Source organism: Pelodiscus sinensis, chromosome 2 (assembly GCF_049634645.1).
Source record: "Pelodiscus sinensis isolate JC-2024 chromosome 2, ASM4963464v1, whole genome shotgun sequence".
NCBI classification, from domain to species: domain Eukaryota; kingdom Metazoa; phylum Chordata; order Testudines; family Trionychidae; genus Pelodiscus; species Pelodiscus sinensis.
Window position 1 is genome coordinate 125,146,686 of NC_134712.1, and position 17,781 is coordinate 125,164,466.

At 39.1% G+C, this 17,781-nt stretch overlaps 1 protein-coding gene across 3 annotated transcripts in view; it reads left to right on the forward strand.

Moving 5' to 3' along the window:
* CDH10 (cadherin 10) overlaps nucleotides 1-17,781 on the forward strand; it is a 167,414-nt gene that overhangs the window by 45,984 nt on the left and 103,649 nt on the right. For all 3 annotated transcript variants that reach the window (XM_075921417.1, XM_006112616.4, XM_075921416.1), the window contains exon 2: nucleotides 11,511-11,891. In XM_075921417.1, coding sequence (XP_075777532.1) covers nucleotides 11,661-11,891 — 231 coding nt within the window. In that variant the 5' untranslated portion in view covers nucleotides 11,511-11,660. The remainder of the gene's footprint in view (nucleotides 1-11,510; nucleotides 11,892-17,781) is intronic.

The following is a 17,781-nucleotide window of genomic DNA, read 5'->3' on the forward strand; positions in this document are numbered from 1 at the left end:
CCGAAAGATCCCTTATCCCTCTTAAAATAAGCTGAATGAATACAAGCTGAAGTTTCAAATTAATTTTAAAAGCTAATTGGCAAACCATTTATTGTGAGAATTATCGAGTACATTGTAAATATACAAAGGGTCTGATGTTGGTTCAGCTGAAAAATCAAATGAAAGACCTGTGGTAACATGAATAACAATGCATACTATAGGATGTGTGCAACTGTTATTCCAATACATAATTATAAGGATGCAAATGTATCATTTCAGAAAACTTTCTAGAAGCATTGTCATTTCCATTATACTCTTTTGCTGTAAGGTTTCAAACTGGGGGCCTCCACGGTTCTCTGGCATTTGTTTGTCTGTCTTCACAGGAGAATTTGTTCCCACTATCATCAATCTGATTAGCAGGAATGGGGGTATGTCTACACTACCCCGCTAGTTCGAACTAGGAGGGTAATGTAGGCATACCGCACTTGCAAATGAAGCCCGGAATTTGAATTTCCTGGGCTTCATTTGCATAAGCGGGGAGCCGCCATTTTTAAAACCCTGCTGGTTCGAACCCCGTGCAGCGCGGCTACACGCGGCATGAACTAGGTAGTTCGAACTAGGCTTCCTAGTTCGAACTACCGTTACTCCTCGTGGAATGAGGAGTAACGGTAGTTCGAACTAGGAAACCTAGTTCGAACTACCTAGTCGTGCCCTGTGTAGCCGCGCTGCACGGGGTTCGAACCAGCGGGGTTTTAAAAATGGCGGCTCCCCGCTTATGCAAATGAAGCCCAGGAAATTCAAATCCCGGGCTTCATTTGCAAGTGCGGTATGCCTACATTACCCCGCTAGTTCGAACTAGCGGGGTAGTGTAGACATACCCTGGGAATCTCCATGTTGCAGGCACAGGCACCAACACAGGCTTGAAGAACCAGTATGTAGATCCCAATGAGCACTTTATTAAATTACACAGTCTTCTAAGCAAGCACAGTCTCTCAGTGCTCCAATTCTTCATGCCTTAGTGAACTGACTGCTCTCTGAAACGGTAAGGTTTCAGCCTGAGCCGCAGATATAAACTCCTGATGCGATTATGGTTAGTTTTAGATGTTTTGGCATGCTTCTGTGCTTATTCTGTTTCTCTGATGGGGTTGATAGTTGTCTGGCAGGGAGAAAGCACTAGAAATACAGACCTGAAGCCTTAAAATTTCATCTGCCCTGAAGGAAAAGAATGTCATGTTCATAAATGCTCAGTGTCATTCATTAGAATTCATGCTGCTGGATAAGAAATCACCTGCAGGACAAGGAGAATGTTAAACCTCGAGGACTGCAAGTGGTGTTGTACCTCTCAGTATAGGATCTTGACAACATCCCTAATAGAATGTTATGATCTTTCCATTCCCTGAAAAGTCAAATACATCAAAGATGGACTGCAATGGAATAAGGAAAAAATAAATGTGTTGTTTCTAAGATAACATGCACTTATTTCTCTGGCATATGTTGTTTCTAAATTATAGCATTACAATCACCCTGATGGATCCACTTGCCTGGCTATTTCACTATAATTATTTACATACTACCTTTTATTGAGACCTCATTTACTACACAAGATTGAAGATTGTGCAAACCTATTGTGCTGTTTGGGGGATTCATAAAACATACTCATGTACCTCATACCTACCTATTGTGGTTCACTGTGCTATGTAGTGGCACTTGGACCCCTTACAAGGAGAGATAATGGGTTTGCTCTACACATTTAACAGAGCCATCTGGCTTTTAGCTCAAGCTTTAGAAGCTCATGTACTAAGCTCCACAGAATCATAGTACAGGAAGGAACCTTGAGAGGTCATCTAGTCCAATCTACTTCTAGTCCAAACACAGTATATGTGGGTCATTATATCGGTGAGCCGTGTGTAGTGTATTTGTGCATTTGTATGTCAGTTTGAATTGTCACTAATTTCTCTGTATTCAACATTAATGGTATAGTCTTCTTATATAAACTCAATTTTAACTGCCCCCTAGTTTATCCAAGGAAAATCTCAATATTGCTGACATTTTGCATGCAGTCTCTCTTCAGAGAAGAGATTTTTTGTCTGTTTATTTTTTGGGATTTTTTTAAAAATCAGAAATACCATTTTAATGTTATTGTGTTTTTGACTGGTTGGTTTTCTTGGGACTACGTTACACCAAGGGTCCATTTAGCCCAACATCCAGACTTCTGACAGTGGCCAATGTCAGTTGCCCCAGAGATAATCAACAACAGGTAACCATCAATACCTTCTCCCCATAGCCAATGTCTGGCAAACAGAGAGTAGAGGTACCATCCCTGTCCATTCCAACTAATAGCCATTGAAGGACCTATTCTCCATGATCTTATCTAATTCTTTTTTGACTCCTATTATAGTCTGGCCTCACAACATCCCCCAGCAATCCACAGGTTGTGCATTGTGTGAAGAAATACATCTTTTTGTTTAAGGAAAACCTGCTCTCTTTTAGTTTTGCTTAGTGACCCCTACTACTTGTGTTATGAGAAGGGGCAAATAACTCATTCTTATCTACTTTCTCTACATCAATCAAGATTTTATAGATTTCTGTCATATTCCCCTCTGTAATCCTCTCTTTTTCTAAGTGCAAAGTCCTATTTTTGTTAATCTTTCCTCATATGGCTATGGAGGCTATATGATATTTTCTGTCTTCTTATCTATTCCTTTCTTAATGATTCCCAGCAGTCTGTTTGCTTTTTGACTGCTACTACACATTGAATGGATATGTTCAGAAAACTACCCACAGTGCCATCAAGATATCTCTGTTGAGTGGAAACAGCTAATTTAGACCACATAATCTTATATGTATAATTGGAATTATGTTTTCCAATATGCATTACTTTGCATTTATCAACATTGAATTTCATTTATCATTCATTACCCAGTCAATTAGTTTTGTGAGATCCTTTTTTCAGATCCTTGCAATCTGTGTGGGATTTAATTATCTGAAGTAGTTTTGGATCATGTACAAATTTCCCCATTTCATTTTTTTCAGGGTCATCTATAAGTATGTTGATTAGGACTGGTCCTGTTCTGAGCCCTGGAGCATACCACTATTTACTTCTTTGCATTCTGAAAACTGACCATTTATTCCTACCCTTTGTTTCCTGTCTTTTAATCACTTACTAGTTTATAAGAGGACCTTTCCTCTTATCCCAGGACAGCTTATCTTGTTTAAGAGCCTTTGGTAAGTTATGTTGTCAAAGGCTTTCTGAAAAATTCTGAGTATTTACGGATGATCACATTTCCATGCAGTGCTCTTAACCTATCATAATTTTTTTTCTGTTTCTTGTCTTCATCTATTTTATTACAGATGTGGCAAAAGAGGTTGAAATTTTCAAAGTTCCAATGAGCATAGAATTTTGTGAGGCTGATGAAGAGATAAAACATGTATTTATCCAGTTATTCTTCTAAAGGCTAGCTGAGTAGGTCTTATTACTTCAGAAGTAGGCTAAAGAATTTAGAATGAATGTACAGCAATGTGATTTAGGGGTGACTCCACCAATGTCATACATTAAGATTGTGTAAACCAAAATAAAACTGTTGTGAGAGCAGAATCTGTCCCATTATATCCTTATAACAGAATGGAAATTTTCTCATCATAAAACCTCCCACAGAGGTCATCTTAATTTGTCATGAAGAATTCTCTGACCAGAATAACAACTTCCTCTGGAATTTTAGCAATATTGTGGTATAATATTGAAGGACACTGTTGTTGCTCTACATCTTGTCAGTGCCATAAATTACTTCACTCTCAGGGAGCTAGAACTCTCCTACAACTTAACCTTACGCTGACTTGTCTGAATGCAAAAGGTGAACTTCAAAAAATTCTGCATGCATCTCTGTATCTCCTTGTTTTGGATGAAATGTTAAGTGTGAGAAGTGAATTATCATGCAAGGAGCTTCTCCCGTGCCATTTCTAACATACTGAAACCAGGGAGCAATGTTAAGTTACTTTGTGATGGGCATCTCTGGAAAGATTCGAAGGTACTTTCTGATTTGGAACAACAATCAGAATCTGACCACTAACGTAAAGCAAACCTACTTGTGAATGCCTTGAAATCTGCAAATTGGACTGGCAATTTTATGAGAAAAGTCTTAGTCATGGGACTTCATGCTTCTGATTAGGCCTGAAATGGTGCAAACAGGCTTTCATGTTGTATTTTGGCACAACTGATTGTAGTTCTGACTCAGAGCAGAAATGCAGACCCACGCAAGAGTGAGAAAATCATTTTAAAGCAGATTTCTGAAATGTTTCAAACTTAAAATGTAGTTCAGGTTTGGCCAATATCACATTTTGGACAGAGAATCTGGGTCAGTTCCCATTTTATATGAACTTTATCTCCTGATGACATAGCACCATGCACTCAAGCATTTACGTTGATATAGCTTATGTTGTTCAGAGGGGTGGTTTCTGCAGGGACATAAAATTATTTCAACATAGACCATAGCGTAGACATATTCATGGGACTATATCAAGATAACTAGCCTGATTCTGCAGCTCACCAAAGAACATAGGGAGTACTTCTTTTGAAGTGAAGCTAAATTGATGTCAATCAGAGCAGAATCGGGCTCAATCTACTATCTCCGGGGTGGGGGTGGAGGGTGGGGAGATTGGTTTAATTTGAAATATAGTTTTACAGAAATAAGGCTTCAGATTTAAAACTGTAAATAGTGGAATTCCTGTTGCAACAAATATTCAATATTGTTTTAAGGGCATGATCCATTGCACACTGGAAAAAAATTGAGTGAAAAAATCAGTATTACATTCATTCAGAATGCATATGGAACTTAGAAAAAAAAATCCTGAGATTCTGCTGAATTCCACATAACGTTTTTGGAGAAAATATTTCATCAGACTTTTTCTCAGGGCATGTCTACATGGCAGGGCGAAAGCCGAAATAAGCTACGCAATTTGAGGTAGGTCAATTGCATAGCTTAAGTCGAAATAGCTTATTTCAGCTTTTGGCGCTGTCTACACAGCAGGCAGTCCAAGAAAGAGCATTCTTCCTCTGAATTCCATTACTCCTTGTAAAATGAGAGTTACAGGACTGAGAGTAAGAAGTCTTCTGTCTGGACATTATTTCAACATTATGTCAAAATAATGGCTTGTAGTGTAGACACGGAATATGTTATTTTGGAATAACATCAGTTTTTGGGGCTGCTGTGTAGAAAATAGCACTAATAAAGTGAAAACAGAAGCCGGTAACAGTTTCAGGTTAGAATCATAGAATCATAGAATAATAGGACTGGAAGGGACCTCGAGAGGTCATCGAGTCCAGCCCCCCGCCCTCAAGGCAGGATCAAGCTCCGTCTACACCATCCCTGACAGATGTCTATCTAACCTGTTCTTAAATATCTCCAGAGAAGGAGATTCCACCACCTCCCTTGGCAATTTATTCCAATATTTGACCACCCTGACAGTTAGGAATTTTTTCCTAATGTCCAATCTAAACCTCCCCTGCTGCACTTTAAGCCCATTACTCCTTGTCCTGTCCTCAGAAACCAAGAGGAACAAATTTTCGCCTTCCTCCTTGTGACACCCTTTTAGATATTTGAAAACCGCTATCATGTCCCCCCTTAATCTTCTTTTTTCCAAACTAAACAAGCCCAGTTCATGAAGCCTGGCTTCATAGGTCATGTTCTCTAAACCATTAATCATTCTTGTCGCTCTTCTCTGTACCCTTTCCAATTTCTCCACATCTTTCTTGAAATGTGGTGCCCAGAACTGGACACAGTACTCCAGCTGAGGCCTAAGTAGTGCAGAGTAGAGCGGCAGACTGACTTCACGAGTTTTGCTTACAACACACCTGTTGATACAACCTAGAATCATATTTGCTTTTTTTGCAACAGCATCACACTGTTGACTCATATTCAACTTGTGGTCCACTATGACCCCTAGATCCCTTTCCGCCATGCTCCTTCCTACACAGTCACTTCCCATCTTGTATGTATGGAACTGATTGTTCCTTCCTAAGTGGAGCACTTTGCATTTCTCTTTATTAAACCTCATCCTGTTTACCTCTGACCATTTCTCTAACTTGCTAAGGTCATTTTGAATTATGTCCCTATCCTCCAAAGAAGTTGCAACCCCACCCAGTTTGGTATCATCTGCAAACTTAATAAGCGTACTCTCTATCCCAATATCTACATCACTGATGAAGATATTGAACAGTACGGGTTCCTCCAGTGTTTTAGATCATCGGTTCCCAACTGTTGGTCCATGGACTGGCGATGGGCCGTGAAACCCTGTTTACCGGGCTGCAGCACATTGCCAGTCCATCCCCCGAGCTGCTAATGAGCCTCACCCATTGGAGTTCCTTACACAGCAGCAGGGTGAGCGGTCCAGTGGGCCACTAGGTATGCTGCAGCTGGAGCCAGTACTGCTGTGAAGCTGTCACTACTAGAGCAGCCTCACCCTGGCCCTGGTTCCAGCTCCGTTGTCCGCTAAGCAGCCCTGCTGGCCGGGTCATGTGATGGGCAGCTGCAGCACTCAGCCAGGGCCAAGCACCATGTGGAGCTTAGCTGCTGCAGTAGGCAACCAGCAGGGAGCCTGCAGCACGCTGGGCCTATACTGAGCACGGCGGTTGCTGGACTCCACACGGCGCTTGGTGCGTGGCACTGGCTGATCGCTGTAGCTACGCTCAGGAGGGGCCAGGGAACTGCAGCACTCACCTGGGGGCAAGCACCACGTGGAGCTCAGCAGGGGCCCAGCATGCTGAGGGCTCCCCGCAGGCTTCCTGCCACACGAGGTGCTCTGTGTTCAGCTGGTGGCTGGGAGGCAGCGGCAGGGCTAGATGACGGGAGCGGGGCAGGCATGGAGGTTCTGGGGGTGGGTGGCTCTAAGAGGTGAGGGGACTGACACTGAGGGTCACTGTGACATCCAGGAAGGAGATCTGGCACTGGCTGGCTCTGGGGATGGAGCTAGGAGTGAGGGGGCTAGCAGGGCAGGGCAGCACTGAGGACAGAGCTAATGTTGAGGTCTGGGGGCTGGTAGGGGGGATCTAGGAGCAGTGGGTCTCTGGAAACAGGAGACTGGCACTAAGGTGTTGGGATAGAGGGGCTGGCACTAGGGAATTCTGAGGGTGAGAGGCTGGCAATGGGAGGGGGTTGGTTTTGTCCCTAGGGGACTTGGGTTAATGGCTGGTGCTGGGGGGAGGGTAGAGCAGCGGTGAGGGGCTCTAGGCATTAGGTCTGGCACTGGGGGTTCTGGGAGCTGGGGCTTTTTATACTGTGGGCTGGCAAACCCATTCACAAACTTTTGGCAGACCAGTAACATTTTATTTTCATATTTGAATATTCATTTGCATAATTAATTTGCAAATATGCAAATAAAATGTTACTTGTCCATCAAAAGTTTGTGAATGGGTTTGCAAATCCCTGGTATAAAAATTGTTGAGAACCACTGATTTAGATGAGCCCTAATAAAGTAATGAAGAATCTCAGCTGACCTTCAGTATTTAGTACAGAACTGGGAATGCCTTCTTTCTTTCATTGTCATTATACCTTCTCTTATAACTCTGAAACAAAAATACCATTTCTCCCAGTGTTCTTTATTTGGCGGCATTGCCACTACTAGTTGTAGTATATAAGGCAAAAGGGCAGTCTGCTTTTGTTGTTTTTAAAGTACATTTTATTTCATTCAAGTCGGTGACCATCAAACTTAATATTACACTTAAAGCAGCAAGCTGAACTCAAACAGGAGTCCAAGGGGGAGAACCATATATCCATTAAGCAGTCTTGCCTGCCAAGTTCATGTACATTAGCTAGTTTTGTAACTTTAACAAATTCCATCAGAGCTTTCATTCCATTGACCTAATTTAACAAGAAGGAAATTCAATAACACTCCCTAACATCGAAACATTATTTCCCAGGAGGAATTTAACAACACTTGTACGTCAAACAGTGATATGTGAATGATGGAGTATACATACCAATTGGGAGGGATGGGGGGAAAGCAAGAGAAAGAAGATACTGTACCTCCTTTACAGGTAATCCAATAATTTTCCATCTTGAGGGTAATATAGCAACAGCTCCCATCTTTTTCATGAACCATCATCTAAGACCAAAATTTAGAGAATCTTTCGCTCTCTAAAAAATCCGTATGTTTGGGTGTGTGGGCAACACAGACTTGTGGTAGTCTTATGTAGCAACAAGTAAACAACAAGGTACCTACTCCATGTTATACACTTATGATTGAGCCTTATACTTCCAATCTTTGCTCACATAAATATTGTTTTCTCATACAAGAATATAAGAATGGCCTTACTGGGTTAGATTAAAGGTCCAACTAGCCCAGTATGCTGTCTTCTGACAGTGGACAATGTCAGTTGCCTCAGAGAGAATGAAGAAAACAGATAAATATCAAGGGATCCATCCCCTGATGTCCATTCCCAAGTAAGGATGTGTTGGTCTGGTGATACAGCATTACAATGGAATACTCCTGGGTCCTGATCTTGCTGTTATTAAAGTCAAAAACAATTTGTGTATCCAGGTAGAAGCAGACATTTATCAGTAATACAATGTCTCCCAGTAATACATTGTGCTGGGAGATATTCGTATTTTATGGATTGCTTTAAAAATAAATATTATATAAAGTGAAAAATATTTGAAACTTTCTAAGATGTGAGACTCATTATACAACTTTTGCAAATTGGAAAAAAAAAAGTACAGTAATTCTTTTTTTATAACCCAGGTCACAATAAGAGGACAGGCAACAAGACGCACTGTTTGGCATTTATGATGACAAAACTTTTCAAATGTCTATAAATTACTGTGAACATGTCTGTGGATGACACTCTTCAATTCTTTCCTTGCAGCACAAATACTTAGTGATGTTTACCAGTCCTTCAGCTCTGAATGAACCCAAACGCTCAAATCAAAAGTTAGCTTCTAAGACCATCTGGCCTATGTTCTGATACTCTGTGAAATTTCTAAGTTTTGCATGCTGTCCACTCCAAACCAAGAAATAGCCCAGCATCACTACAAACTCCTTGGGTTGTGAACTTCAGTGAACTTCAACAGTAGTGATGCTCCAAGGAAGAAGGAAATTATGAAAATTTTACACAGCTTTTCTTGGAAGAATCTTAAACACCTAGGAACGTATTCATCCATGGTGTAAAACCACCGTCATGAAAAGATTTCTGTGAGGGATCAATATAGCCCAATGCGTGGTTCTAAGGTGTACCAAAGAATTAGGGAAATAATCAGGGAACACCCACAAATTTGCTGTATCTTTTCAGGTTCTTTTGTTGCACATGAAGAATACCACATATGAACATAAAGAGAAGCTGGAAACAATAGCATAAATACACCTTTTGCAGAATTAGGAGAATTTTTTTAAAAAAATTTATACTATTGAAGAGAAAAGCCATAGGAGTATTCATATACTCTTGCTGCTGAAAAGATCCTGAAATATCAAGCCAACATTTTTCTCTCACAAATTTAACGAGTGAGAAATCAACAAGTTCTACAGTTACGTTACATCTTGTATGGGTACAGACTGCATTATATAGTCTATGCACAGCTTTTATTATATAATTTAAAATAAAATATTGTGGAAATAGTAGCAGCAGCAGTATTTCACAGAAGTCACTATTAGTGTTCCAAAATAAGTAAAAGAAAAGATTGTTGAAGAATGTCAGTCTAACAGTCCAATATTGTTTCCATTGAATTAATGGCAAAGTCATGTCCTTCATGTTCATGGAAAATCAAAGGGACTTCTGTTCAGAGTATCCCTCTGCCAAATTTATGCATTAACTGTTAGATGTGATACCATAAGTAGGGGTGGGATACATAAATGTGGGGGGGAGGGGGGGAAGGAAAGACAACTGTTACAGTAATAAGTGTATGTAGTTACTCATTTTAGGCATGCATATATCCAAGTTCTATTAGGTGCATGGTACTTAAAAGTACTTACAGGAGATATTGCTACAAAGAATATTTTTAGGTAGGATTTGAAAAAGGTGGTGATGGAAGCATGGCAAAGAGTTACTGAAAAAATAGGGTGCACAAATTGGATTTACAAGCAACGTAGTGTTCTAATTTTGTTAGCCAGAGGTTTAAAAGCCTAAAGTAAAAAAGTTTTAGAAACGACAGAACTGATGAAACTTTTGTCCTCAGTCATTTAGTATATTTATTTGCATATGACAAGAGTTCATTGTATTTATAGTTACTGATTTTGTCTTCTATATTTATGTATAGAGTTAGAATATTCTGCAATAATGATTGTGTATAGTTAAAGGCCTTCATGTACCATTATGATACATAATTATATATCTTTTATTTATACTTAATATATTTCAAAATAGCTTCAGTCAAATTGCAGTGGTGCTTTGGAATGAAATTAAAGATCAAATGTGATCCTAATAACATGTAAGTGTTAATATTCCTTTCTAAAAATGTATTTCATTATTTTCCCACTGAAACAAATGTAAATGAGCTGTGCAGACATTTGCTCTTAAGTGTTTGGTAATTTCCAAATTTAATATTTTAAAGTGGTAACCAGCTAATGGTGTCAAAAGTGGTGAATACTAATATGCTGAGAAGGAGCATAGGCACAAAATTGGAAACAGTTTATTTCTGTCGGATGTTAACATAAGATTGATAGAATCAGCCTATTGTTTTGTTGTGGTGCTAGATGCTGCTTTATTTTGTCAGGAAGAAAAACCAAAATGCTGCACAAATCTAACAAAAGAATTTTGGAAGTGGACTTCCTTTTTTTCAGTATGTAGTAATAGTCATGTATTGATTTTCAGATCTGAAGTATATTGTAAACCAAGAATGTCCTAAGTTCCCTATGACTTAACATCAAATCAGAAAAGGCTCTAGTTCTTTAATCATTTTTTTCTTGAATTTAAATTTCAGTTTGCATGCTACCTCAGTTCATACAGAAAGCACCACATCCTGAGATCTTTTTTATATTAAAAAGTTTGCTTCTTGTCATGTTGCATTTCTTATGATGCACATGATGTTTCCTGTTGGCATTTAAAAAGCCTTGGGGAACTAATGTTTCACCATTTCTATGGCTTCTAAAACTGGTTTGCATTAGCCTATCAGGCGTCTGGATAACAAGATTAATAAAACACTAGAAGACTTGTAAATCAAATCAGGTGGAAAATATCTGAAGTAAAGGCTGCAGTATTTAATATTTAAGTGCTAATAGTATTAATCCCCTAGTCTACATAAAGAAAAAAAACCATCAGCAGAGTTATTAAACTGAAAATGTTAAGAAAAAATGCACTTTGGTCGTGTTTCTCATGTTAAGTTTTGAAAGCAGCTACTCACTGTATTTGAAACCTTCTGAGTTGGTGAAGGTTGACAAAAAACCCTTACGGTCTCCACACCAGTCATCAGTTAAGTGCACATGAGAAATAAAACGTTGCTTTTTTTGCTGTGAGGCTTTGCAACTGTACGGTGAAGTCTGATGTGGAGAGAGTCACAGACAAATGGAATATTTTCAACTTACACTATGTCTTTTCTGTTTACTTTAAGGATTTGGTGGATATGTGCAGAAGAGAGATGAACAACGGGAAACAATTTGGCTTCACTGCCAACTAAAGAGACACCAAAAGGAAACCCAGGAAAACGACATTATTTCCCCCACAGCCATCTGGCTTGGAGGACAATCAGCAGTGGAGAACTATGATAATACAACAAGTCTTACTGCTATTGCTGCTCTGGGGGTACCTGCCACATCCCTGCTATGCAGAAATGCTCTTCAGAAGGACTACTGACCACCAACCAAAAGGTTTTGTGTCACGTGTATCAGGGAGTGATGGGAAAGCACTTCACCGCCAGAAACGGGGCTGGATGTGGAACCAGTTCTTTTTGCTGGAGGAGTATACAGGCTCTGATTATCAATATGTAGGAAAGGTAGGTCTGTTTTAATATTTCATTTTCTACGTTCTTTACACATTCGTCCTACTATTGTTCTCAAGTTATTTTACAGTGACACGTTCTCCTAGCTGAATGGTGGGCTTTTCAGACATCACTGTATAAGTTGTATATCTGCTCCACTGGAGATTTCTAAAAGCAATAATGGAACTAGTTGCTTAAGACTATTTCGAAACTTACAAATGTTTGAAATAGTCACATGTAATTGTGTGATATTCACACCATTCATATCTCAACCTCTTCTCCTATTTGTGAACACAACATTTTCTCCCTCATCCGGTGCTCCCTATGCCTCAATAAATTGAAGAGGATGAACATCATTAACAAATGTGATGGAAAATAAATATGAGGAATGAAATAGTGAATTTAATGCTGCTGACAACAAGAAAAGAATTCCGTACTCCAAGAAAGCACCAGTTGAGGCTTTAAACTTCATGCTTTTGTTAAATAGATTCACTGAGAAGCAACCAAAATTTACATTCACTACTTTATGTGACAGTGGATGCATATTGTGAAAAGATTTAATTTCACCACATTACCCTGGATAATATCCACACCGTGTTATGCTGCCTTGCTCAGATTAAGGTTCTTGACTAAAATAACCTCACGTAACATGCTGGATTACATAGGTTTTAATTCAAATTGGCCCAATTCTCTCTCGCTCTCTCTCGCTCTCTCAATATAAAACATTGAACTTTTGTGTTGCAGAATTCCATGACAAATTGGGCATACACAAGCTTTGACAGTGCAGACTATTTTATTTTTATTGACTTGAGTTCTGATGTGCAAAACTCAGGAGGTTTATGGATGTTACAGTGACTTGTGGCAGGTGCAGGTACCAATGAAAAACTGGGACCTTAATTTGACCCAGACCCACCAGAGTTTCATTTTGAGTCTGAGTCTCATGGAACCCAATGTCCAATAAATGTCAGTTGATTTTAGTCTGAAAGCACATTGTAATGGCACAATCCTATGAAATATAATAGGGATGACTCCAACTCTATGTGAGTTATTCTTCGGCCTTTTCCACACTGAAAGGAAGATTGCCGCTGTTGCAATTGATCTTCTGAAATTTGATTTAACAAGTCTAGTTAAGACCTGCTAAATCAAAATCAGAGGGAGCCTCTATGAGGATCCAGTACTACTCCTTTTCAAGAAGCAAGGGAAGCTGATGGGAGCATTTGCTCCCTTTGTGGGGACATTGCCAAGCTAGGCTTAAGGTAAGCCAACTCTAGCCACATATTCTATGTAGCTGGAGATGCCAACTTAAGCCAAGCTGCCAGGTCTAGTGTAGACCTAGCTTCAGACTTCTATAATTTAATAGAGAGTAAGAATGCTTTCCATAGACTTTTGCAGCCTTCCTATGAAATTATATAGCAGTTACGAATTTTTCTATTACATTCTATTGTAAGTTTATAAGAACTTTTCCGAGGGATAGCTGTGTTAGTCTGTTGGAGTATGTCTAGACTGCATCCCTCTGTCGGCAGAGGGATGCAGATTAGGCAGGTCGACATTGCAAATGAGGCAGGGATTTAAATATCCCATGCCTAATTTGCATAAAAATGGCCACTGCATTTTGCCGACTCAGCACTTTGTCGACAAAAAGCGGCAGTCTAGAGCGGGATCTGTTGAGAAAGAAAGCCTTTTTCAACAGAACCCTTATGCCTTCCATTAGAAATAGCAAATAGGCTCAGATTCCTTGACTTCATACTTGTATTTTTTTTTCATCCTGGCCTTTGTTTTCTGTTACTGTATATAATTTTACACAGTACTAATCCTTTTAATACAGTTCCAGACAAGTCCAGCTGAATTTGCATTTAAAATATTCAATGTAGGTTTCAGATGTGCAGTGAACATGGAGTGGGAAAAAAATGGGCCTTCCAGACTGAATTTGTGCTTTGAAATTACACAGTTTGTATGTTAAAACTCTTATAAACTATAGTGATGGAAACTGACCAGCTAACAGGGGGTTGTAAAATTTTCAAGAATGTCCCATTTTCAGAAGTGACATAGGAGCCTAGTAAACAATATTTTTGGGGAAAATTGTATCTAGGTTCTAGTTCTGCAGCCCATACTCATATAGTTCATTCAGCTGAAGAGAGCAGAACTATTCATATAAGTATTGCAGGACTGGGCTCATAATATCTGGAAACGTCAGTTCAAAATATTTATAATTAACATCTAATATTTTGCTAGGAAACAGATTTCAAAAAATGAGTTGTAAATGGACAAAGGAATAATGAGGCAGTGGCACTCAAGGAAGAAAGCAATGTGTTTCTTCCTCATTAACACCCATAGCGTATGGTTCTCAGAGGTGGTAAAATTCTCAGGACAGACAGTAGCTAATTCATAAGTGGAACATGGTGTTAATCATCAAGATTCTGATTAACACCTTGTAGCTGGTAGCTAAATAGGCTTATTCTACTCTTTTTAGTCCCAGTTTCTATTAAAATTCACTTACAAAGTACTTTATTTTTGGAAGGACTTTGGTTTGCTGAGTACATTTCCTGGTAGTGTCTTTCAATATTTCCCATTTAGTTCTCCCATGAAGTATCATTGTTGCATCTCTGGCTGAAGGATTAAAGTTCATGAAAAAAGAAGAGAAAACAATTATAATAGTCCCTATTTGTCTTCCAAAAGTGGAAATATACTGAAGGCAAACTGATTTTTTTTTCTGAGGGAGGCAACACTTATTCAAATTTCCAGGAAATTCAAGTGGCAAGTAGGAGTTCAAGAAAGACAAAAGCTCAAATGTGATTAAATTGCCTTTGTCAGGAACTATTTCCATGTATTTATTTCTCTGTTTGGATGTAGTTTCAATGCTTAACTCTAAAGATTATTATTTATGGTTTGTAGTTCCAGAAGCACCCAAAATGCACTGGGTACTATGGAGATGATTTTTATACTTATTTATTTTCATAATACATCTCTCAAAAGTGTCTATGCAAACTCTAGGCACACTTTTCATGAATTAAAAACACAATTATAATACAAACCAGCATCACATTCTCATTGCAAACAGAAAATAAATTATTTGTGATGAAAATAGTTCTACACAATACTCCACCTTACTTACAAATAATAGCGATCATATTTTTAGCTTCCAAAACATCTGGGGAAATAAACAGCGCCAAAGCATGCCCTGAATACCAGCTGTTCTGGACCATTGCAGATGAAGGTGTGTTGTAAATTTCAAAGTTACAAGCACCTCAGAGAGAAAGCCTTGCTAGCTGCTCCCTCTTTTATACAAGGATGCATTTTCAGTTTTGGTACCTCCATTGACCACAACTGTGGCAATATAGCATTGAGGTGGAGGCGAAGAAATGAAAAGAATCCTTGCTCTTAGGTGTTCACAACTGGAGACCACAAACCACATACTGAGCAGGGGAGAGGGCTAAAATACAAACAAACTTTTTAAAAAAACCTACTGCCTCCCCCCCTTTCACACAACCTGGGCATTGTTAGTTGTCAGTTTCTTATGAGCACATTAGTTAAAAAGGGTGTTGTGGAGGTATTTGAAGGAAAAGACAATATTGGGCTTATAGAATGGTGCATAAAGAGTTTTCCATGTGAAAGGGAAGTGACAAGGTATTTGGGAAGGGAAATGGAAACAGATTATTAAGGTTGGTATTGCTAAAAGATCAAAGCAGGAACAGGTAAAATATGAGACAAGAGAAAATAAATAGGGGCAGAACTGAGAAGAAGTTTGAAAGGGAGTTCTAGATAAAATTAACAAGCAGAGACTAATACAAATATATATAGTATTGTGAGCATTCATGGGCATTACCCACATCTGAAGAAGTGGATTTTGCCCTCAGAAACTCATGATACGATATATATTTCTACTAGTCTCTAAGGTGCGACAGGACTACTTGTTGTTTTTAAAGTTACAGACTAACATGGCTATCAACCTGAGACATTTTAAAGATAAAATTGCCATTTCATGTTCGTTATACAGGTTGGACCTCTCTAGTCTGGTATCCTCGGAACCTAACCGGTGTGGAACCAGAGAATTTGCTGAACCCCAGGAGGTCAGTATTGCCTACCTGCATTACCAACACTTCCACTGCTTACTGGGCTCTTAGAAGACTTTTGGGGTAATTAGAGCTAAATAACATCAAAGAACACTGAGAGCCAGGGCTGTTGGCTGTAAATAAACTATGGAATTACGAGAAACTTGGCCACACCCATGACAAGTGGACATCCGGCTAACTCAAATCATGGCAGACCATGGATGCTGTCAGACCAGAGAATGCCAGATTAAAGAGGTTCAACCTGTATTTACTTTGTAAGAAGAATAAATCCCATCTGCACGTTAAGAACATCTCACCTGAAAGGCAAAGTATATCCAAGTATATTTCTGAAAAGCCACCTTCTACAGCAGATTCATTCTGTGGTGCTTTACAGAGCCAATCACCGTATAAAGAACAGAACAATCTAAGTGTTAATTATTTAATTTCCATTTCTAAAATGCATTCATAGAATAAACACTTCACATCTCTTTTTGAAGTCATCACAAACCCCTTTTTAAAAAGTTAGCATATTCATATCTGCTTCCCAAGATTCATGGCTGAAGCTCAGAAGAGAAGGAATGAAGCTGCATTATTTCTTTAATAATTTTTAGTCCTCTTCATTATGGTAGTGCCTAAGGATGAACTTAAAATGAGACCCTAAGGTGCTAGCCACTATACAAATGGAGTAGCTGACAGTCCTGCCTTGAGAAGCTTGCTATCTAAATAGACTATACAGGCACGGCATGAGGGAAAGGGTGGAACAGGCAAGCAAACTGAACAATGTGATGTTCCTCAATATATGGGGCATGTCGGTAGAAGGTGTGAAGAGAAATGGAAAGAAAAGGGAAGGGCAATGTGACATTAAAGAAAAGAAATTTGAGGTGGGGAAAAGGGCAGGCAAGGGGGGCGTGTGTGGAGGGATGCTAAGGGGAAGAGATTGTGAGGGAGTCGCTTGGAGAAACAACCAGTCATAACAGGACAAAGAGAGTCCAGTCAGTGCTGTAGAAAGTTTTGAGTGTCTGAAGCAGCTTCTGTTGCTGGAGTCACTGGCAGGTTCCTCTTAGCAGTTTCCTCCCAAAACTATATAGGAGACACCCCTTGGGTCTCAGTTTTCCCAGAGTTTGTGTGGAATTGGGCTAGTGGGTTTGTATGTGAATTAAGTTGGGCCAAGACTGTAGGAAAAATATTTGCCAAGGGCAGAATGTCAAATTCAAAATAAATGCTTAACATATTTTGTCTATTTTAAAATTGCAAAATGTTATTAATATGAGGTCTGCAGCAATGAAATGGTCAGCAGAGATGCAAACTTTGGGGTATCAGATTTTTCATGGTTGTGATTTCAGAGCTGTTAGCTTCCTAAGGTCATGGATGAAATTCTCTGTGGCAAATCAAGTATCTCTTAGCATGCATCCATATCTCTAGCAACAGAGAGGGAACCTGAAGCTTTCTGAATATCATATCCAGTCAAACCATTCCAACCAGTATGTGAAATTCATTATGTAGTTATTGCTTGATTTGTAGATTTTATCATTTAAGCCAGTTCCAGAAAAGACAGTTAGAAGAATGTCATAGGAAAGTAGCTAGCTTATCATGAGCCAAGTTACAGGATATTTTGCCTAACTCAGTAGGATCCATAATGTCACCAATTAATGTTGAGAAAGCAGCTATCCAAACACTTTTGTGACCTGCTGTGATAGACACAACAGCTTTGAATATATTGCAATGATTCTGAGATTTTACTAATAATATATGAAATGACTTTTTTAACAAAGGATACATTTTAAAAAGCTCTATAAATGCCTTCTTTTCCCATGAAAATTGTACTACATATTGTAAACTCTTTGGGGTAAAGTCCA